This window comes from Dipodomys merriami, unplaced genomic scaffold (genome assembly GCF_024711535.1).
Source record: "Dipodomys merriami isolate MVZ:Mamm:240054 unplaced genomic scaffold, mDipMer1.0.p SCAF_33, whole genome shotgun sequence".
In the NCBI taxonomy this organism is placed as follows: Eukaryota; Metazoa; Chordata; class Mammalia; order Rodentia; family Heteromyidae; genus Dipodomys; species Dipodomys merriami.
In genome coordinates this window covers 9461640-9484846 of record NW_027204826.1, presented here as the reverse complement: position 1 = coordinate 9484846, position 23207 = coordinate 9461640, and the positions used below count along the sequence as shown (strand labels likewise).

General features: G+C 44.5%; 1 protein-coding gene across 4 annotated transcripts in view; it reads right to left on the bottom strand.

Moving 5' to 3' along the window:
- Positions 1-23207, bottom strand: part of Otud7a (OTU deubiquitinase 7A) — a 177074-nt gene that overhangs the window by 15066 nt on the left and 138801 nt on the right. For all 4 annotated transcript variants that reach the window (XM_070043096.1, XM_070043098.1, XM_070043097.1 and 1 more), the window contains 3 exons: positions 17396-17614; positions 4726-4827; positions 570-697 (listed from right to left, as the gene is read on the bottom strand). In XM_070043096.1, the coding sequence (XP_069899197.1) occupies positions 570-697; positions 4726-4827; positions 17396-17614 (449 nt within the window). The remainder of the gene's footprint in view (positions 1-569; positions 698-4725; positions 4828-17395; positions 17615-23207) is intronic.

Sequence of the window (23207 nt, the reverse complement as noted above, 5' to 3'; positions counted from 1 at the left end):
CACTCATCCATCCATCCATCCATCCACCCACCCACCCACCCACCCATCCCATCCATCTGTCCATCCACCCACCCATCCATCTGTCCATCCACCCACCCATCCATCCACCCACCCACCCACCCACCCATCCAGCCATCTGTCCATCCACCCATCCATCCATCCAAGCACCTGGCTGGGGGCTGACCAATGAACAGTTTACAGTGGCCAAGTTCAGGGCAGAAAGCAAGCAGAACTTCTCCTAAGAAAGTAAAGGGCTAATGCCTACTCTAGTTAGGATGACCAGCATTCTCTCTCAATTGAGCTCACACACCGAGGCTGAGGGGGGGCCGACGGCTGTCACTGACAGAGACCACCATACAATTCCTAATTACACCAGCATGGGAGGTGTCTACCAAGGCTACGCCGTGGCCACGGGACTCCTCTGACATGGGCTTCAGTGGAGGAAGACCTTGCTCATCTGAGCTGAGGACAGACTGGGATTGAGAGAGAGCCAAGCTCTGGACACCAGGGGGGCCAGAGGCTGCACCTGGTGAGGATCCCGGACTCCAGCCAGGCCAGCGGGCACCAACCTCCTTGTTCTGCTGTGTCTGCTGCCATCTCCACCTCCGCTTCAGGGCTTCCCGCTCAGCGCCCGTCCTCATCATGGTGTACAGAGCTTTCCGCAAAACCAGGTCCCGGTCATGAAAACCCCACATCCCTGCAGCCAGAAGCCATGACAGAAGAGGCGGGGGAGGGAAGGGGTTATGAAGAATGGGCAAGTCTGGACCGGTCAGGCTGGCCTGCTGTATCTGTACACTAACACTGGATCGCAGCGTCAGTGAGCTGTTTAGTTCTCATTGCTAGATTGCAGCTCTCCAAACCCCTCTCACTGAGAACAATATCGGACAAGACAGCTGCTGCTTCGCTCTGAGACCTGTGGCTACCCACCCTCGCTATGCCAGCTTGCTTTGAGAGATGCTATGCTCTCCGTGCAGGTCATGGTGACAGACTGCCTCTGGGGACACGTTGATGACATGCTCTCATGCAATGCTCCACTCCAGGATTGCCACTGGCATCCTGGCTTCCTCCAAGGGCTGAGGATCTCGTGCCTGAAGCCCGAAGGCTTCTCAACTCTGAGAAACAGTGCATCCGTGGATAGCTCTGCATACATTTGGACCAGGAGAGGGAGCTTGCCTTTCAGGGAGAGGGTCTCCTTGTGTTGCATACTAAAAAGATAAATAAGTCATCTCTGAGTGAATGCTCTGCACAGCTCAGACGTGATCAAGAAATGCAACCAATGGGAGGAGCACTGAAGAGAGGTGCAGCCAATAAGGAAAAGAATGAGGGAAATCCATTCATCCATCATCCATCCACTTATCCACCTATTAATCATCCATTCACTTACATCTATCATCCATCCATCTATCCACCATCTATCCACTTACCCAGGCATGCATGAATCCATCCTCTATCCATTTATCCTTGCATCCATCTATCCATCCATCTACGCATCCTACCATGCACCCATCCTCTATCCATTTGCCCATTCATCATCATCCATCCAATTACCCATGCAGCCAACCATCCATCCAGCTTCTATCCATCTATCATCCATCTACTTATCCATCCATCTGTGCATGCATCCATGCATTCATCCAAGGTGCTGGGAATATGCAGAACACACATTGTAAGAGAGTGCGAAGTGAGCCAGCCATTAAATGATCCCATAATATACAGTGTCAGAGACAAAGCTGATGAAGACAGAGTGGGTGTATTTGTTAATGGAATGAATGGGTGGAGACACCAGAGCCAAGGAGGGAGTGGGTGAAGGAAGGAGCTCAGCTGCCATCTCAAGCGACTGAAAGGCCAGGGACAAGGCTCTGTCTAGAGGGTGGCCCATTTAGCATACTTGAAAAAGGCAAGAGGGAAAGGTAGCTAGAGCCAGGATGGTTGGGATGAGGTAGAGAGGAAACAGAGAGGATTTCAAGTGAGCTGGGAGGTTCCAGAGGGTGTGACCGGAACTGTGTCCTGTTTGTAGAGGCTCAGGCTGCCAGTGATCCTTAGATGTTCAGTAGCCAAAGATTTCTGTGGGCTGAGTAGCTGCCCAGGCTTTGGTCTTTCTATCTAGGACAGATGGAGGCAAATGGCTTATCCTCAGGCCTCGTGATCCGGGACACTCCAGGCACCTGCAGCTCTCTGAACGCAAATGCCTCTCACATACAGAATCTCCTTGTTTGCCTCAAAGCTTTGCTCCTAGCTCAGTGTCAGCAGACGTTCAACAAGCGTGTGGTGACTGTTAGGTGGTCATTATGGTTAATACTGGTTCTGTGGAGTTTAGCTAGGCCAACACAAAATGGAAGCAAAGTGAAGGCTGAGTACCCTTTTGTGAAATGCTTGGGGCCAGCTGTTTGGATTTTAGGTTTGTTCAGACTTACACACATATAGTAAGAGATCTTGGGTATAGGATCAAAGACTAAGGGTGAAATACATTTGTTTTATTCTCCCCAAAACATTATACACAGAGCCTGAAGGTAATTTATGTTTTAATAACTGGGTGAATAAAATAATTTTGTGGCACAGATTTCTCTACCTGCAGGATTTAGTTGGATTTTGGATTTTCAGATTAGGGCTGCTCGACACACGTACTAGGATAAAAAGATCAATGGCGTATGAGCTACACATTAGTACTCTACCACTTTGAGCCACAGTGCCACTTCCTGTCTTCTGGTTGTTCACTGGAGATGAGTCTCATGGACCTCCCTGCCTGGGGTTGGTTTGAACTGCGATCTTCAGATCTCAGTCTCCTGAATAGCTAGGATGACAGGGGTGAGCCACTGGCGACCATTTCATTTGTTTTTTTTGGTATTCTTATAAAAGGCCCGGACAACCCTGCTGGGCCAATGGCTTGTGCTCTTCTGCAGAGACCAAAGCTGGAAGGAGGCTTTTCCTTCCTAGGCTGGGAGGCCCATCATGCTCCTGGAAAAACACCATCGGATGTTGCCACAGTGGCACAGGGCCTTTGCCCTCACGTGGTGCTGGTGGGGACAGCGACTCTATATACTGAAGTGTCTCAAGGATAAAGCCATTGCCAAGTCTGAGACTTTGCAACAAGGTTGCTGTTAGACACACATGAGATAGTCCTTCCTTTTATAATCCTTCTCTAGGGTTTGTATAAATGTAAAATATATCCAGTAATAGTAGAAATGTTAGTAATCCTAGACATTATGATGATTAACTACTAAAATCATGTTTATTTTTTTTAAATGAGAATAATAGCATGGAAAATTCTCAATAAAACTTAAAAGTAGCCACATACCATGACAATTATTATCTGTCAATTCCAAGTAAAACTATAGGAGTTGGAGGCAGTTGGTAGAGTACTAGCCAATAAGCTATATTGAAAGAAAATTTAAAAAATTGGATTTTGAACATGAACACAGTTAAGGATTATAATTGCACTTGAAAAAGTAACAAAAGACCGGAAGGCAACATATCAAATGTTGAAAACAGACAGCACTAAGTATATACGATTAATGACTTTTACTTTCTTACCATGGTGAGTGTCCAGCACTTTTGAATGACAATAAGTGAATGTGCTAGTTTTGTCATGGAAAGGAAGCAGCAGAGGGCTGCCTTTGTATTTCTCTTCACTGCAGCCAGGCCCATGCAAATTTCCCTTGTTTCTGGTCTCCAGTCTCCTCTGGGCCTGACCCTGCCTGACCCTGATGCATTTTCCTCCAAACCCTTTTGGGTCTCATCTCAGCCTACCTCTTGTTGAATGGGCTTCACTACAGATCTAAGCAGAGGTGCCCCTTAAAGCTACATTTACTTGGGAAAGTGAGGTTGACCAATAAGAAACTACACTTTCCTTTGAGTGACAGAGACTGTCCTCCAGGACTGATGAGGCACAGCTGGGCTTCTGGTACAAATCCAGATTTGCTAGCAAAATAGATGCAGCCTTATGCATGTAAGGCTGGGCCTACCAAGGATGACTGATTCCCGGAAGGTCACTATGACCTTGGTCTCTCTTTATATCGCCAAATACTGTCATCCACACCAATCAATTCTTATCAAAACCTTAGCAAGATTTTCTGCAGAAAGGATTATTAATAATAATCCGGAAATGTATACATCAGATAAGCAGAAAGAAAAGCATTCATACCCCTTAGATGGGTAGTGAATATACTTAAAAAAAAATTAAAGCTACCTGCTGGAATGGCTATTTATGATCCAAAAGCTCACATCTCTGATGGGAAGGTTGGGGATGTATCTTATGTATGTTTTGACTGTGTCAAGTCTCCTGGGATTTACCCAAGTGGTACCTATACCACTCTATGCATTAATTTATGTTCATTGTAGACTGCTCTCAATTTGGAAACCCCATAACCAACCAGCCTTGCTCAACCTGATTTTTAATGCACTATTGATTCCTGCCTCTCTCCTTTGTATAGTTTCCCTGCCTGGAATATTCTTTTCTCTTTTCAACTTTTTCAAGTCTCACTAAAGATTCTGCCTCCTCCAGGAAGTTGGATGCTGTAGGCGACTGTCTCTAATTCCCATTTGTTTGGCTCCTGCTCAAGGGCTGTATCTATCAAGACAGGGATTTTCTCATATGAATTCAGTCAGATGCTTGACCAGAAGGGCCATGACTGTAGGCTCTATTCCAAAGGACAGTGACATTGGGACTCGACTAGCCTGTGGCTGTGTTCGAAGCCCTGCCACGCTCTGCTGTGCCGTGACGCTTACCCAGTGAAGCGGCATGTAAAAGGCAGTTCCCGTCCCCTGTCGTGGCCAAAGGAAGAAGCCGTTTACAGCTTGTGCACACAGTGGACCACCAGTTCAGGCGACCTGGAACAGAAGCTCACTTTAGAACAGCAGCCCAGAAAAGGCAGGGACCAGGTGTGTGTTCTGCTCCATTGTCGCACCCATCAGCGAATGCCAATGCAGAGGCTACGCTTTCTCAAGTAAAACAAAGATCACAAGGATGGGCAAATTCAGGAGGCCTTCTTTCGCCCCTTGAGTTTTCTAAATTGTATCTGACAGAAGCGACATTTGCAACATTGTCTGTATATCTCAAAGTCTGTAGAGTAAATATTTAAGGTAACTGTATTATGAGGAGCAAAAAGACAGGTAAATGTCCATACCAGGTGACTTTAATGAGGTAGATCTAGGTAATATGATATCTAGAACTGCCACTCAAAGTGCTACACGAAAGTTAACACCCCCAAAACAATTTTAGCAGGATTTTATTGGACACATGTACAAACCAAGCACTTGGGAGGCTAAGGTTAGAGGATTGAGAGTTTAAGGCAAGTCTAGACTACATAGCAATAACCCTGTTTCAAATAAAACAAAACAGAACAAGGTGGCCCCACAACCCCATCCAATATCCTCAAGAAAATAGTATTATCTACTATCAAAACGAGATGAAAAGGGTACAAAAATGTATGTATATATATATATATCAACATCTCTCATGGATTTGCTGCCCAATTCTTAACAAAATGTAAACAAATAGCATGCAGCAATATATACAAATAATAATACACCATGACCTAGTGGGATATATTCCAGGGATGAGAGGTTGGCTCCACATTTGAAACTGAGTCAATTAAAATAACTCATCCTATTGATGAACTGCAGCAGGGAAAAAAAAATCACATAATCAAAATAAGGAGGAAAAATCCATGAATAAAACTCTGGTAAAACTAGGCTTAGAATGGGTGTCTGCAGACCACTTGTCATCCGAGGTACTCAGGAGGCTGAGATCTGAGGATTCAGGTGTAAAGCCTGTCTGGGCAGGAAAGTCTGTGAGACTCTTTTCTACAATTAACTATCAAAAAGCTGGAAGCAGGACTGTGGCTCATGTGGTAGAGTGCTACTCTCGAGCAAAGACAGCTCAGGGCGAGTGCCTAAGCTCTGAGTTCAAGCTCCAGGACTGCCACTCCCCCAACCCCCCCCCCCCAACCCCACAAAAAACTAAGATTAGAAAGAATTTCCTCAACTTGGTAAAGAACATCTACAAAAACAATACAGCTAACATAGCAATAATGAAGGACTGCATGCTTGACCTCTGTAAGGATGGGGAATAGGAAGGGTGCTTACTCACATTATTATGAATGCTAAAAATCCTAGGCAGTGAAACAAATAAAAACAAAACAAAACAGAACTCTAGTACAGATTGGAAAGGAAGGAAATAACATTATCCTTATTTGCAGATGACATGATGGTTTATGTAGAAAATCAGAAGGAAAGGATAAATAACTTATAATAATAGTAATAATAAGTTATCTTGTACAGATAATACACATGAATTATATTTCTAAATATACACAAATGAATTGTGTTCCTAAATACTAGCAATGAATACATGGGAATACCAATGAAAATATAATAGCAGCACTAAACAATGACTTGGGTATTCTCTATGATAAAACATTCAGCATTTGAATGTTGAAAATATAAAATTCAAATGAAAAGAAATTAAAGAGTTAAACAAATGGAGTGGCATACAACTGTTAATAAATTGGTGTGTGTGTGTGTGTGTGTGTGTGTGTGTGTGTGTGTCTGTGTCTGTGTCTGTGTGTGGGTCTGTGTGTGGGTCTGTGTGTGTATACACTGGTACTGGGGCTTGAACTCAGACCCTGGGTGTTGTCCCTGAGCTGTTTTTACTCAAGGCTAGTGCTCTACCACTTGAGCCACAGCACTACTTCTAGCTTTTCTGAGTAATTTGTTGAGGAATCTCATGGACTTTCCTGGCTGTCTTTGAACCATCATCCTCAGATCCTGAGTAGCTAGGATTACAGGCTTGAGCTACCAGCACCAGGCAAGAATTTTTAATAAAACATGTTAAATGCTTTCAAAGTAGAAACTGTGAAAGATGAAGTATAAATACCGGAAGCAATACTTGCAAATTAAGGCTCTCAAAAGTGTATTTAGAGTCAGAACCAGTGAGTTATTGCTTCAATAACTCACCATGTTGCCAAAGTTTATTATACGAAACCTTGTTGATGCTTTGTTTAACTTGGATCCCTACCTGCTCCCCAATGCTTTTTTTAAAATGGTTAATATTTAGTAATTCTGGTTTAATGTGAAATGGTTCTATTGGCATAAAGTAGCTATGCCCTTAAGTCTAGATGAAATGTATTACAATGAACGTTATGAAATTAAAATGATATAAAGATGCTAATGTGTATGCTAACAATTGGTATATTCTTACCACCTGCAAATCATCTTATTTAAACGCTAAATGAGAAATGCAATTAAGAGCCTTAATTAACAGTACCACCGGATGGCCTGCAGGAGACATGATCAGAAATAACACGCAATCACTTAGTAACTTCTCTTTCTCTGGGCTGTGGAATAGCAACCTGTCTCACCTGACTTTTGAGATGTCTTTTTATAAACATCCAGGCTAGGAAGATATTAAAGTTACATTGCCACAAAGTAAAAGAAAATGACAAGATTCTTGCCTACAAAGACTTAAAACCTACTGGAGTGTCTGGCATGCCTGTAAGCCTGACACATTTAATCTCAAAGTAGGGTGTCCTCATTCAACCTGAGAACTGGATCTGAGCAGCTCCTGACAACAGCCAAGGGGAAATGGGGGAGGGAGTGGTGGTGGGGAGGGGGAAGGGCATGCGCTCAGGCAAGTGGTCTGCATTTATGAGGCAGGTTGATCCAAAGCCATGTTCGCTGATGGAGCTAAGCCCTTCTGCTGATCCCATGGGATGACTATTGACTGGTCTGCCACCATCCATGCCACCTCAATGCCTTTGCTGGGGACTGGCACTGTGTGGCTGAGCTCTATCGCCTGACCCGTGAGATGAGCTGCGAGGAAGTTATTGCTTGTTCGTCTAACTGAACTGTCAGGTAAAGGCGTGTGTCTGACCCAGTCACAGCCAGGCTGGGTCTCCGAATGGAGCTAGAGGGGAAGGAGGACAGGAGGTTGGTATGTGGGTTCTTGAGCAGTCAGATCTGCCATGAACTTCCCTGTTTTCAGATGGGAGTGTGAGGGTTGATGAATCCGTGGTTGAAAGTCCTTGCTGGCTGGGTGAGTGTCTTTCTGCTCACTGCAGAATCAGCCATAAATCTACAATATTTGTGTGTATGTGGGGGTGGGGGTGGGGAGTGAGGTGCACAGAGAAGGAAACAGGCTCAGAGACCACAATGTGCCAACGGTCTATTGTATCCTGGTAGGAGCAGTTGTTCACCCAGAACCAGATCAGTTTGGGAGAAAGGCTGATCTAATATTCAGTTGGGAGTGGAGAGTTTGTGGCCAGCCAATGTTAGTTCCCTGACCACTTGCGATTTCAAGAACATTATTCTTTAATAAGGAACAAAAGCGGAACTGGAACAAGGCCCAAATCTAAGTGTTCTTGAAGTCATATTCCTGCCCACCAAACTTCCAAAGGATCAGAAATTTTCCCTCTGCCACTGTCTTTCTCCCTGTCTCTCTCCCTATTCTTCATTCTCTTCCTCCTCCTTCTCTTCCTTCTCTCTTCCTGTTCCTCTCCTTCTATTTTCTTTTCCATGAAAATTGTAGGAGGCACCAAGACCAATTTACCCATCACTCAGAATCTGATGGGTGTCAGCCCTCTCTCATCTTTTCCTTTTAAAGCGGTGTGAGGGAACATAATCAAACAAAAGAAGCAGTAAAGATGAAGTTCAAGTTCCCTCCACGCACTTCCTCCCATTTCATTCTCATTCTGCCTTTGAATTCGGTCATGTTCTCATGATATCCCAGGAAGTTAATAGTGAAAAACACATTATACACTCAAATCTTCAGGGCGACGATACTATCAGGTGCTGAGAGGCATATGCTGTTCACGATGCTTATTCCTTTGCTCCTGGATTTTGGGGGGCTTTGCCTTTGCTTCTCCCCCATGGAAGAGAAGTGAGGACTTCAGTTCCTCACACAAGCACTCCAACAGCATTTTAGTTGTTTCTCTCCCCACCTCAACCTTTGATTATTTCTTCCCAATCTGGCTCTGTTTCTGCCCTAGTCTGCATGTCTCTGTTTCCAGTGTTCAGGTGCAGCAGGCTACTCCCCTTCCAATCCCTCACAGCTCAGGCCTCTCCTTGTTCTAGCCCCTCTGCCGGATACCAACATCCACAGGTGAGCCAGGCTCCTTGGGTCCCTAAGTGTTTACTTGAGGGAGGGAGCTGGGAATTAGCCCTGTTGGGTCATTCAAGACTGGGCTATGGAGCTGCAGGTGTAGCTGGGAGGGGCACTTGCTAATAAGCAACCAATGCATCAGGCCCTGGGTTCCATCACTGCAATAAAAAGAGTAAGAAGAGGAGATGAAGAAGAAAAAAGAGAAAGAGAAGAATAAGATACATTGTTCAAGACAGCTAGCTATTATACAGAAAATTTGCTTGAAAATAGAGGAAGTTTCCCTTCTTTCCCTGCTTTCTTCTTTCCTTTCCCTCTTTCTTTCTGGAGGTACTGAGATTTGAACTCAAGGCCTCATACATGCTAGGCAGGCACTCTATTACTTGAGCCATGTTCCCAGCACAGTCATGTTCTTCAAAAGGGGCTAAAGAGACATAATGACCAAATGTAATACATGGAAATAAGACTGCCAAATGAATATAGACTAGGTATTAGCTAGCTTTGCTAGAGTAGTGCTAATTTTCTTTCTTTCTTTCTTCCTTTCTTTCTTTCTTTCTTTCTTTCTTTCTTTCTTTCTTTCTTTCTTTCTTTCTTTCTTTCTTTCTTTCTTTCTTTCTTTCTTTCTTTCTTTCTTTTCTTTCTTTCTTTCTTTTTGGGTCCGGTTGTGAGGCCTGAACTCTGGGCCTGGGTGCTGTCCCTCAGCTCTTCAGCTCAAGGCGAGTGCTCTACTACTTGAGCCACAGCACCACTTCTGGCCTTTTTTTCCCTGCTTATGTGGTGCTGAGGAATCGAACCCAGGGCCTCATGTATGCAAGGCAAGTGCTCTACCACTGAGCCACCTTCCCAGCCCGCTAATTTTCTTAATAATAATAATCTGGTCACACTGGAGAATATCCTTATTTTTAGAAGACAGATGCTTCAGTGAGTGAAGTATCTGCAATAAACATTCAAGTGGTTCAGAAAAATGCATTTATGTGTGTCTACAAAATTCCTGTTGATCTGTATCTTTTTATCTCTGTTTCCATATATATATATATAACAAGATAAATGAAGTGTGACGAAATCCTAAAAATTGCCAATTCCTGATGCAGAATGCGGGGGTGCTAATCTTTCAACCTTTCTGTAGATTTGAAAAGGTTCAAGATGAAAAGAACACTGTGTGGGTTTGGTCCACAGCTCTAAAGAGAATGAAGGCATTCTATTCTGGTGCCAGTGACAATTTCTGTGTAAATTAACTCATTTGTCTTGATTCAGTTAAGAGATTGGTTAAATTTAGTTAAACACACTTTGGGGGAATCTAATGGATGCAGTTACTTAGTTTGGCTGGATTCTTCTCCCCTGCATATCTATAAATTAAATTGGAATTTCTTGCTTATAACATTAAAATTCTCCAGAGTCACAGAGCCTGAAACTCATGAAGATTTCTCCCACAGCATTACATACCTATTCCCTTAACATCTATGGCAGGCAGCATTAATACATCACCACACATTGCATGGCAGACATGCTAATCAATCACCACTCTTCCCACAAATGAGGTAGTAGATCTAATTATCCTTCTCAAGTCAGAGCACCATGCAATAATGGCCAGTTGTTTCAAGTTGTCAAGGAGGACAGAATGAATTATTCATCCATTAAGTGGGCTTTGGAAAACCCACTGCAGCAGAATCTGGGTTCTTTACCACAGTTAAGTGTAAGTGGGTAAGCACTGAGACCCTGGGACTAGAGAACTTGGCCCAAATCTCAGTTCTATCCCTTAGTTTATTCTCCTTATACAAATTATTTAACTTTTCCTTGTCTTAGTCCTTGATTCTGAAAATGAAGAGTAATTATAGTACTACTCTATTGGAGTTTCAGTGAACACTCTCTAATATTCAGAAGGTATTGAAAAACATCAAATATGTAATTTTGTTATAATAGGTCCAAAAACTTTTTTTGGGGTTGGTTGTGGGGCTTGAACTCTGGGCCTGGGCACTGTCCCTTAGCTCTTCAGCTCAAGGCTAGCCCCCTACCGCTTGAGCCACAGCACCACTCCCAGTTTTTCTGGTGGTTTATTGGAGATAATCTCACGGACTTTCCTGCCCAGGCTGGCTTTGAACTGTGATCCTCAGATCTCAACCTCCTGAGTAGCTAGGATCACAGGCATGAGCCACCGGCGCTCAGCTCAATAGGTCCAAATTTCTGTGTTAAATAAAGTACCAGGGCTTGAACTAAGGGCCTTGGGCTTGTTCAGTTTGTTTGCTCAGCTGGTTCTCTATCACTCAAACCATGTCTCTGGCCCTGCTTTTTGATAGTTAATTGGAGATGAAAACATGAAGATTTTTCTGTCAGGGATGGATCTGAACCTCCATCTTCTAGATCTTAGCTTCCTGAGTAGCTAGAATTACAGACACGAGCCATCAATGTCTGGGTATGCTAAGGTCCTTCTTGGGGTAAACACTGTGTTCTGTCTGGTGGTGAGACAGCTAACTAAAAAAAGCGGTGCTGAGAAGTGGGGATATTGTGACTAATTCTGAACATGTGGGAGGAATTTGGAGAAGTCTGGAGTTGGGGGCTAGGGAACCCCTAGGATGCTGTAAACAGAGGGTAAGGGGCGACTCTGGTGGGAGCTCAGAAGACCAGACAGGAGACAGACATGAGGACAGTGAAGACTGCTTAGGAGTTTTCAAATGGTAAGAAGGGCTCTACCGGGAACTGGACGAGAGGCTCTTCATTCACATTATAACTAAGAGCTTCTCTACATTTTGCCTGTGCCCTAAGACTTTGTGAGAGGTTCAGTTGAAAGATATTGGTCTAATTAATTTAACTGAGGAGGTTTCAAGGCAGCCTGTGGTTCAGGCTGTCATATGGAGATAGACTAGATGCTTTTGACGGTGAGCGATGGATAGGAGCCTTGGGGGAAGGGGCAGGATTGGCATGGTGTGTTTTGGTGTCAAACCGACAAGAATGAATTTATGATGGTTAATTTTGTCTGGTGTCTATGAGGGTTAATCCAGACAGGATTAGCTAAAGGCAGGGGATGACCCATCCTGAATGAGGTGCTATAACATCCCATAGGCCAGGATGGAATAGGCCAGGGAGCCCAGGCATTCATTCTCTTTATCTCTCTCTCCTTTCCCCTCTCCCTTTTCTTCTTCTTCCTCTTTTTCCTTTTTCCCTCCTCCTCCTCCTCTACCTCCTCCTCTTCTTTCCCTCCCTCTCCTCCTCTCTCCTCCCCTTCCTCTTCTTTCTTCAGCTGCTCCTCCACCTCCCTTTTCCTCCTCCTTCTTTGCCTCTCGTCCTCCTCCTCTTCTTTTTCTTCCCCTCCCTCCTTTTCCTCTCTCCCAGCTGGCATTCATGCAATGAGCTATGCTTCCTTGCCATTTCTTTCCCACATGGAGTTTGAGATTTGAAATCACTAGGAATAGAATTCAACCCAAATATGCGCGCTGTGTCTGACCACAGCATTCTGTAATATACCATTTCAAGTGAAATGCTTAAAAGGGAACTGGAGAAATTTCCCTTGCTCGCAATAGAACTGACAGGATTTGCTCTCTCAACCTGGAGCGCTTAGCATAGCAGGATTGTTATCCAGTAAAGACCGCTGTAGTTCTGGAAGGCAGACTTTTACAGTGGGTTCTCCAAATTCACCCTCTGGAATTGACCTCTGTGTAATCTCCTCCCCTTGAATGTGTGTGTGTATATACACACATGCACACACATGCACACACAGGCACGCACGTGCGTGATCTTATATTGCTTTTATAATTAGGTTACAATGCGGGGCCAAAGGAAAGATGATGTAAATAGTTGATCAAAGTGGAGATTGCCTTGGGTTGGCCTGATCTAACTGGAGAGCTCTGTTTATAAAGAGTTTAGAGATTAGAGAAAGGGGAGGAGGTCAGAGGGATTTGGAGAGAGCAGAGAGCAGAATATATAGGTAAGATAGGGGAGACAGGAGGGAAGGAAGAGAGAGAGAGAGAGGGAGAGGGAGAGAGAGAGATTCTCTGGCTGGGCTGGTAGTAGTAAGTTTTTATAGGGGTAGAGAAGTACATGGCAAGAAGCAGATAGTTCTAAAGACAGACAGAAGACACATCTCCCCCTTTATAGTAACCAGTATTAATGTGCTTTGATACAGCACCCCAAGAAAAGAAGGGACTTGGCCAGAACAAGTGTCTATGTGATTTCCTCCTAGAATAGCATGCCTTCAGTACCCTAGCCCAGGGAAGACTGCCTTCTGGGGGTCTCTCAGTTGCTGTGGAAATGGGGTATGCCCAGGTGATGTTCTATCTGTGATGGGCAGCTTTCCTGGGCCTTGCAAAGAATTCTAGGCTTCTATTGTGCCTTGCTGCCCATGTGTAAGTGACAAATCTGCTTCATGTCACCTGTGTGTGAGTGCTGAGTCTCACAGCTGGGTCTCTCAGTCAGTCTCTAGTCTAGAGTCCTTCCATCCAACAGCTAGCAAGAAAACAGAACCACACTCATTCATCTGCAAGGAACTGGATTTTGCCAACAAGCCAGAAGTGAATCCTCCCCTAAGGGACTCTGGATGAGGATACAGCTGGCCAGTACCCTGATTTCAGTTTTGAGAGGCTGATGTACTTACTTCACTGCTGACCCGCAGAAGCAGTGAGATGATGATACATTTGTACTGGTTTATGCTGCTCAATGTGGGGGTAAGTTGTTATGCAGACTTCAGATGAGTGCTGTGTCCTTTACCTAAAGGACATTCTGATGAGAATTCTGTCCATTCATTTCCCATCGCTATCCCAGGAGTGCGTAGGAGTGTCTAGGATGCTTGCCTGTGCTCATGTGGCTAAGGAAAGCTATACACAGAGAGACATCTGAGCTCAGAAAGACAAGCAATGGCACCTGAGGGCTTTGCAAAGCACACCATGGCCCAGACTGCTGTAACCACCACACTCGTGAGAACAGACAGGGTACCTGCCAGAGTAGCAGACTAGTAGACTGATTTAAGCTGGCTTCTGGAAGTCAAGGGTCTTACCCAGCTGACAGCGTTCCTGGGGCTGTAAGTGAGGTGTGTCACCCTGGTAGGCCAACCCAGCAATGGCAAACGCCAGCACTTTTGAGCCTTTTGCAGGACTAAAAATGGTGCAGCGTTGTTCCAACATCTCCAGTTAGAACCCAGAGCAAGATACCACAGACAAGGGCATTCTGCACACAAAGGTGGGTAGAGAAGGGTTTGTGATTCTCTGCTCCTGTTCTTGGCTTTGGCGGGGGCTCATTCACGACTCATGAAATCATTTCTCTTAGGAGCTGTGAGGAGAACATAGGAGCTGGAACTGTGAATATCTTAAAAAAAACCCACCAAAAAACAAAACCCCCAAACCCTGAGCTCCTGCAAAAAAGACAATGGCAGGCAAACACCATCAAGGGAGGCTGGTGGTTTGACTTTGGAGCGATTAGTCATGTGTTCTGACTTTTCTGAGCTACATTCCTCCGATTCATACAGAATAATAGGAACCATTAATTTCGGCTTTGTAACTGAGGGGTAACCACACAGTTTAAAATAGGATGTCATTGTACCAATCACCCACAAAGACACTTTCCTGAAAGAAAACAAAACGTGACAGTTTTCTATGAGAGAGAGAGAGCAGAGAATTCTTGCCCTAAGTATGACCCCGTGATTTCCTTTTCATATAGCTGGAGTGCACCTCCCCCCTCCAGGACCATTTAATTCTCCCCTCTCCAGGCACTGCTGCGCCTTGCATATCCTGCCCTGAGAGTTGCCATCCTGGGGGAAGGCCACGTTTTGCTCCCTATCTTGCTCCTTTGTGTCCTTGGAGTTCCTTGGAGGCATGAACCTTGTGTCCTGCTTCTTGCTAGCCCTTGCTGGCAATGATAATTAATAGCACACAATAGGTCCTCAGTAAGTAGTTACTACATGAATGATTATAAAGCTTGAGAAAATGACACATTTCTGCTTAAAAAATATCTATCTAGGGCAAAAAGTAAAAAGGAAAAGAAATAAAAAGGAAATCACGCTAATAAAATAAAATACAATGGAGATAAAGGCAGCCATGTGTCCAGCGGTTACTGAGTACATAGCTTTGTGTAAACTTTGGTGGCAAAGTTTACTACGTCATTGTCATCACGTCACAGGAAAGACACCGTCACAGGTAAGCCTCATGAGGGTAGTTTGACAAGGACCACACGGTGGCCAGTCTAGTTCTAACATGTGAACCCCAACTTCAGTTCTCCCGAAACCTGGCCTGGTTCTTGTGGTTGGGGCTGTTTAACACCATGCCAAGTCCACGGAGGCACATGGCTGTCCCAGACCCGCTCACTTGGGGATTCTGCTGTCAATGACAAGTAAAGGTCCTATAAATAAGATTCCATATAAACAGCTCATTCATAACGCTTTCAAGGTTTAATCACTAAACAATTAGAAGGAGGAATATATACTTTCCACCCAGCTCTGTTTTCCCCCAAGGATATTGATGGTGAAGGATGTGGGGAATGAACAGCTGCTGTCACTTCTGTGTGGTTCAATTTGTCACTCAGATGAGGTGGAGGGCTGAGACTTCTTAGTACAGAAAGGGTCCAAAAGATGAGAAAAAGAGAAGTTAGAGAAGTCAGGTGGGTGGCAGGATCAGGTTCGTGCCGTCCAGAGCTTGCCTGCTCTGCAGCGGAGGGCAGTGCACCTGTGCACCTTCCTTGCTTCTCAGTGGGAAGGATGGAAGAGGCCTGGCAAAGTCCTAGGATGCTTTTCCAAGACAGAACCCTGACCTTCAGACTCCACCGGTGTCAAGACTGCCTCTGACTCTCCTTGAAGAGTGGCTGATGGCTTCCCCAGGGCCTCCTGCTAGTATACAGCAGGGGGTTCCCTGTTGCTGAATGGACTAGGATTGCCATCTCTGGGATCACATCTCTCCATTCTCTCAGTGTGCAACACTATCAACTGTTCATGCACTTCGAATTTTAACTCACTAAGTTTGAGTTTGGAAAGGGTGGCTCCCAAGGTTTGAAGAAACCTCGGAAGGTTGAAGTCAAATGGTGCCTCTTTGGAACCGCTAATCCAGAAGTAAAATAGATGTAATACAAAATGAGTTTACGATACAGGACTCTCCCTTTATCAGTGAGGGTACATGTTCCCGGACACCCATGGATGCCAGGGAAAGTACCATGGAAAGTTCGGATAGCGCTGAAACCTATACAGATAGTCTCCCTTCCCTCCCATACCTATGATGACTTATGGATTGGCACAGTAGAAGATTAGCAACATAATACAGATCAATGATAATATACACTGCAATTAAAGTTATTCAAAACATGTGGACTGATTAATTCTGGAAGTTTCACCATTTAGTATTATACCAAAAGTAACTGACACCTCAGAAAGCGAGACTGTGGGTAAGAGGATCTACTTTATATGAAAAAAAAAAAACAACAGGAAAGAAAGATATTTTAAAGACATAAAGGCTTTCTTTGGGTGTGACAGAGCTGAGGGAGAAAGCCGACCCACGCACTGAGGCTCACCCTTTCGCAGGACTGTGAGCTCCGATTCAAGGAGATTCTTGGGTGAGTTCAGCTACCATCCACACTGTCATCAACCATATATTATGGAGCTTCAGCAGCCCTGAGCTATTGCTGTGTTTGACTGAGACTCGTGACACTTGTTTTCTTAACCCATACCGACTTGCCCTTCTGAATAAAGTGCACTGTCTGAATTAGTCACATGGGAGTGTCATTAAACAAGGCCAGTTTCCACAGAGAGGGATTGAGATGAAGGCCAACCCCCCCACCCCCCGGGTTGTTCAGTGTTTGTGGATCAGCAGACAATGGTGGAGAGGCCAGTCCCTGGGTTGTTTCTGATGGCTGTGCAAGTAACTGAGATAACAGTTTGCCCTTACTCATGAGGCCTGGAGCTCCAACACAATGACTGTGGATGTGGATCCTGTTCTAAACCCAAGCACCTTCTTCACAAAGCTTCCTGGGTCCCTGTTTCCAGAAACGGGTGAATTTACGAAGGCGACCGTGAGTGGCATGACTTTCCTCTGAAGATCCACACCTACCCTCAAGCCCAGAGTATTTCTTATGTTTGATCAATTTTCCCTGGGGAAGTAAGATGGAGAAACAAGGTTCCCTTGGAGGAGGGGCTTTGGATTTCGGCAACAGGGAACAAGAAGTCAAGACATTATAGTACCATGCTCATCACTCTGCAACCAGCAAACACTGGGCTAGAACACAGCAGGATTGGTATAAGCATGGAGAATCCTAGTGGAAACTGCCCAGGACCTGAGAACACACATCTGTCTCCATGGAGCCTGGGGAAGGTGAGCCTGTGGTTGAGCCACTCACCTGCCTGCTCCAGAGCTACCATGGTCGCCTGCTCGATCAGGTCCCGCTCGATGAAGCTCCTGAAGTCTTCGCTGTACACGCTCAGGTCGGGCAACTGGAAGGTGTAGATTGGCATCTCCAAGGGGAACTGCTCATTGTTGCACTCGTTCGCCACGTGGGACCGGGCCAGGGAGACGATAGCTGAGCTGGCGTGGGAAATACCCCGGGAAAGGCGCTTCTCTGCAGGAAAAAAGAGGAAAAAGGCAGGCACAGGGATCAGTGTATGTAAGTACACACAAACACATGAGCAAATATGTGCAGTACACACAAACATGTGCATGTACATCCATATGTATAGGCACATACAGATATACACAAGTGCATACATGCATACACATGAGCACACTGCATACAATACACGCATAAGACCCCCATATACACTACACACCAAATACACACATGCAAGCACACATACAGATGCATGAACATAAATATGTGCACACCCAAGTCCTGGATATACATATATACAACCCCCAAAAAACCACACATAGCTCTATGTACATCCATGGCATACATGTTTACAAAGTACATAAGACATATATGCACAACATTCATTTATGTACACAGATACTATACAATATACAGACCTGTACACGTACACATATACTAGACACTACACAGACACACAAACCCATACACATGCTTATGTACTGCACCGCACATTATCCACATACTTCACCCACAATATGGATGTACATACACTATACAATGTATACACTGCACACATTATGAATTCACCTGGAGCACTGCAGACATATGTGTATACACATGCACATACTACACATGTACACCTGCACACCCATATTCTTCCTACAGTAGCCCTTCTAAGCTGGTGCTCTACCATTTGAGCCATGATTCCAGTTCCCAGACATGGGTGAGTTTACTAAGGTGATGCTGATAAACTCCTTCCACCTGAACATCCCTAGACACAAGTACGACATCGCTGCACATGCTTCCCTTATGTCAGCACTTTTCCATCTCTCAGTATGAGGTGGAATCTGGTCTTGCTCTTTCTGAGCTTCCCAAGCAAGGAATGAGAAATGTAGTGTGGGATTTTTCCAAAGTTCTATGCGTTACACTGTTAGGAAGTGAATCACTTTAAAACAATAGGCATGCACTCTCTCTCTCTCCCTCCGCGGCCCCCCCCCCCCCGGTCGGTTGTGGGGCTTGAACTCTGGGCCTGGGTATTGTCCCTCAGCTCTTCAGCTCGAGGCAGGTGCTCTACCACTTGAGCCACAGTGCCACTTCCAGTTTTCTGGTGGTTTTTATTGGAGATAAGAGTCTCATGGACTTTCCTGCCTGGGCTGGCTTTCAACCACGATCCTCAGATCTCAGCCTCCTGAGTGGCTAGGATTACAGGCATGAGCCACTGGTACCCTGCATGTTTGCTTTCTTGACACAGTAAAAATATATTTAATTGGCTGGGTGCTGGTGGCTTATGCCTTTAATCTTAACTACTCAGGAGGCTGAAATCATCAAGTTTGATGCCAGCCTGGGCAGAGAAGTCCCCGTGAGACTCTTATCTCCAATTAAAACACTTGAAACTGGAAGTGGAGCTCTCAAAAACTGGAAGTGGAGCTCCAAGTCGTAGAGTGCTAGCCTTGAGTAAAAAGAGCTCAAGAACAGTGCCCAGGCCCTGAGTTCAGGCCCTACAACTGTGTGTGTGTGTGTGTGTGTGTATGTGTGTGTGTGTGTGTGTGTGTGTGTGTGTGTGTGTATGTTATATGCAAAGTCGTGCTTTTAGTGGCCGACATTTCACCTAAATGAGCATTAGTAAGCATATGATGGCTTTGTTATCATAAGGATTTTTTTTTTTTTTTTTTTTTTTTTTAGCAGAAGCTCTCCTATTCTGGTCAGGAAAGCAAGATCACTGGTGTTTGAGTGAGATTATTGCCTAACCCCTGTGGCAGATTCCTGAATACACTGAGTACTAAGAATACCTATCTCATTTCAGACTAGTCTGCCTGCTCTCTGGTAAGGCTGCTTATCTGCAGCACAGCCCTGATGACAGCCCTAGCCACAGGGCAAATCCCCACTGGTGCCTTCCTCCCACCAGAAGCTTTCTTTGGTCTCACTTGTACGTTCAATGGGCAGAAGAGGCATTAAGGTAATTCTATCAACATAGACTAGCAAGCGGAGGCTTTTGATCCTGTGGCAGGGTAGTTTTAAATCCAAATTTGATTCTCAGAAGCCTCTAGTTATTTGCCCAGTCAAGTGAACAGAAAAACCACACAAGAGAACCTATTTCAGAATGGATGGTTTCGATTCAGTTCCATGTCAGTCTGAGACAATGTGATTAAGTTGTTTTGTATTCTGAGGCAAAGCAAAAAGAAGTCAAACCGCAGAGACCATCGGAAAGAAGAGAAATGGAACCGAGGGCCTGGCTAGTCTGTCCGATGCTCCTTTGGTTTCCTGTATTTGGTCCAAGGGCAGAAGCCAAGGCGATCCCACAGTTCTGCTTCGTGTAGACCATGCAGAGCTTACAAGACCTTTTTCTAGATCAGAAGTATTGGAAGTTTCTGCCTTTCTTTTTCTTTTTTGGTGCCAGTCATGTGGTTATAACTCAGGGCCTGAACACTGTCCCTGAACTGTTTTTTGCTCAGGGCTAGCACTCTACCACTCTAACCACAGCTCCACTTCTGGCTTTTTGGGTGCTTAATTGGAAATAAAGAGTTTCATGGACTTTCCTGCCTGGGCTGGCTTTGAAGTGCAATCCTCAGATTCTCATCCTCTCATTGTTGGCATGAGCCAACAATGCCCAGCAAGTAGTTTTGGAAATTTCCTAAGGAGAAAAGAAACTTGTAGAGAAGGGAGCAAGAGAGGAAAATTTGAACGTCAGTGGAAACATTCAAGGCCAAGCTGATATTGGGTATGTATCTGAAAGAAAGGAAGTCAATATGTTGAGATGTGTGGCATTGCAGCACCATTTGCAACAGACAAGGTATGGAACCAGCCCAAGAGTCCATTAAGGGACGAATGAATAAAGAAAATATGGTATGTACATATAAACACAATGGAATACTATTTGGCCATAAAAAAGATAAACGATGTTATTTGTGAGAACACGGATGAACTTGGAGAACATCATGCCAGGTATAAAGTGACAAATATCACATATGACCTCATTTGCATGGAAAGGCAAAGTGAACTTAGAGAAAAAGTGAGAGGAACAGCGTGGTTACTAGATAGAGTATGGAGATGGAAAGGGGAAGAGAGATACAGAGAAGTTGGTGATTGGCTACAAAATTACAGTTAGGCCAGGCGCCAGTGGCTCATGTCTGTAATCCTAGCTACTCAGGAGGCTTAGATCTGAGGATTGAGGTTCAAAGCCAGCCCAAACAGAAAAGTCCCTGTTGAGACTCTTAGGGCTAATCAACTCAAAAAACGGAAGTGGTGCTGTAGCTCAAAGTAGTAGAGCACTAGCCTTGCGCAAAAGAGCTCAGGTACAGTGCCCAGGCCTTGAGTTCAAGCCCTACAACTGACCAAAAAACAAACAACAGAAAGAAACAACCTACAGTTAGATAGGAGAAATAAATCTAGGGTTCCACAGCACAGTAGGGTAACCATAATTAGCAATTATTTGCTATTTCCAAGTAGCTAAAAGACAAGATTTTGAATGTCTCCAGCACAAAGAAATGTAATAAATATCTGAGATGGATATACTAATTACTCTGATTTGAGATTGTATATTTTATACATATTTTGGAATATCCCACTGTAATCCCATAAATATGTATGCTCATTAGGTGTCAACTGAAAATAAAAACAATGAAAAATAATCAAGGCTCTCTAACTTAAGTGCTCTCTTCCCACACTCCTGAGGAGAAGACCAGCCAGAGCACAGGGTGCTTGCCTTTCACCTGACATGAACTATTAGTGGAGACAGCTGTAGCCACAGGCACCGGAGCTCACAGCAAAACAAGTAAAAGATGAGGAAGGCAAGCACAGCTTAAGAAAGTTCAGGCAGGGACTGTGGCGTAGTGGTAGAGTGCTTACCTAGCATATATGAAGCCCTGGGTTTGAGACCTCAGTACCACATACATAGAAAAAGGCGTAAGTGGCACTGTGGCACAAGTAGGAGACCACTAGCCTTGAGAAAAAGAACCTTAGAGACAGTGGCTCAGGCTCTGAGTTCAAGCCCCAGGACTGGCAGAAAAAAAAAAAGTTCACACAATAATCATGTGGGGAAGGCAGAGTAAACAGACCAGACTTATAAGTGAGTCTAGCACACATGTTCAGAGAGGTAAAGAGAATATTAGACACTACTAATGGCAAAAATTTAATTTGGAGGGAGCTGGGTGGCTCAGTGGTAGAGCACTTGCCTTGCATGCATGAGGCCCTGGGTTCGATTCCTCAGCATCACATAAACAAAAAGAAAAAAGCCAGAAGTGGCACTGTGGCTCGAGTGGTAGAGCGCTTGCCTTGAGCTGAAGAGCTGAGGGACAGCGCCCAGACCCAGAGTTCAGGCCCCACGACCGGACCCAAAAAAAAAATTAATTTGGAGTGAAAGAATGTTCACTTATGATAGATGCATGGGAAGAAATGAATGAGAAGGAGGTCAATGCAAAGAGATCAAAGGAAACAGTTGGAAGTGGGAATTTTTATTCCACTAAATAAAATATGTATCATATAAACTCTTTTAGGTACTTTGGGCCTTAGGAAATTCACCATGTAGAAGTATTTATTTTTGAAAGTAATCTTTTAAAGAAGACTTTCTCTTAGTACAAGAGAAATGAACACAGTCATGTGTCTGTCTTCTGTAGATGGAACTGTGTTCTGAGAAGTATCTAACAGCATGAACTGCATGGAGTGTGCTTATACACACCTGGAGAGCCTAGCTGGTACTTACACACATGGATGGTCTAGCTCAGGCTTACTTACACCTGGATGATCTTCTTTGTGATTACACACACGTGGATGGCCTAGCTTGTGTGTTTATACACCCTCAGAGTAGACAGACAAGGTAAAAAAAATCACAGCAATAACACTTGATGCTGGCAAAATAAAGGGACACACCCAGGGTTCACGAAACACAAGAGAGTGGAGACACTTTTTTTTTTTTTTGTCGGTCATGGGGTTTGAACTCTGGACCTGGGCACTGTCCCTGTGCTCTTCAGCTCAAGGTAAGTGCTCTACCACTTGAGCCACAGCGCCACTTCCTGGAGACACTTTTATAAAGAAATTTTGAAGTTAAAAATCACGTGTGCTGCCACGGCAAGCCTACATTGGGATGCTAACTGATAGGAAGAAACACACCCATATAGAGGATTGATAAAGTTTGGCATGGCTTGTAGTGGTAAAAACAGGTAAACAATAAAAACCCAAGGAAAGTCAGGATGACCATTTTTATAGCAGTTCCCCAAATGAATGTATATTGTATAATAAATTGCAGCTATTAAGAGCATAAGTTCATGGCCAAGTGCAGTGGGTCATGTATGCTGATCCTAGCTACTCAGGAGGCAGAGAAGACCATGGTTCAATGCCAGCCTGAGTAAAATGTTCATGAAACTGCTGTTTAACCAATAAAAAGTTGGGTGCTGTAATGCACACTTGTCATCTTGGCTACAGATTAGTGTAAAAAGGAGGATTGTAGTCCAGGCTTTTCCTGGAATAAATGGCAGACCCTATTGGGGAGAAAAAGTAAAAAGGGTTGGGGACATGGCTCAATGGTAGTGTTCACTCGACAAACATAAAAGACCGAGTTTAAGCTCCAGTAGTGCAAAACGGAAAAAAAATCCCAATGGTATATTGCTCATGATGTATTGTTCATGAT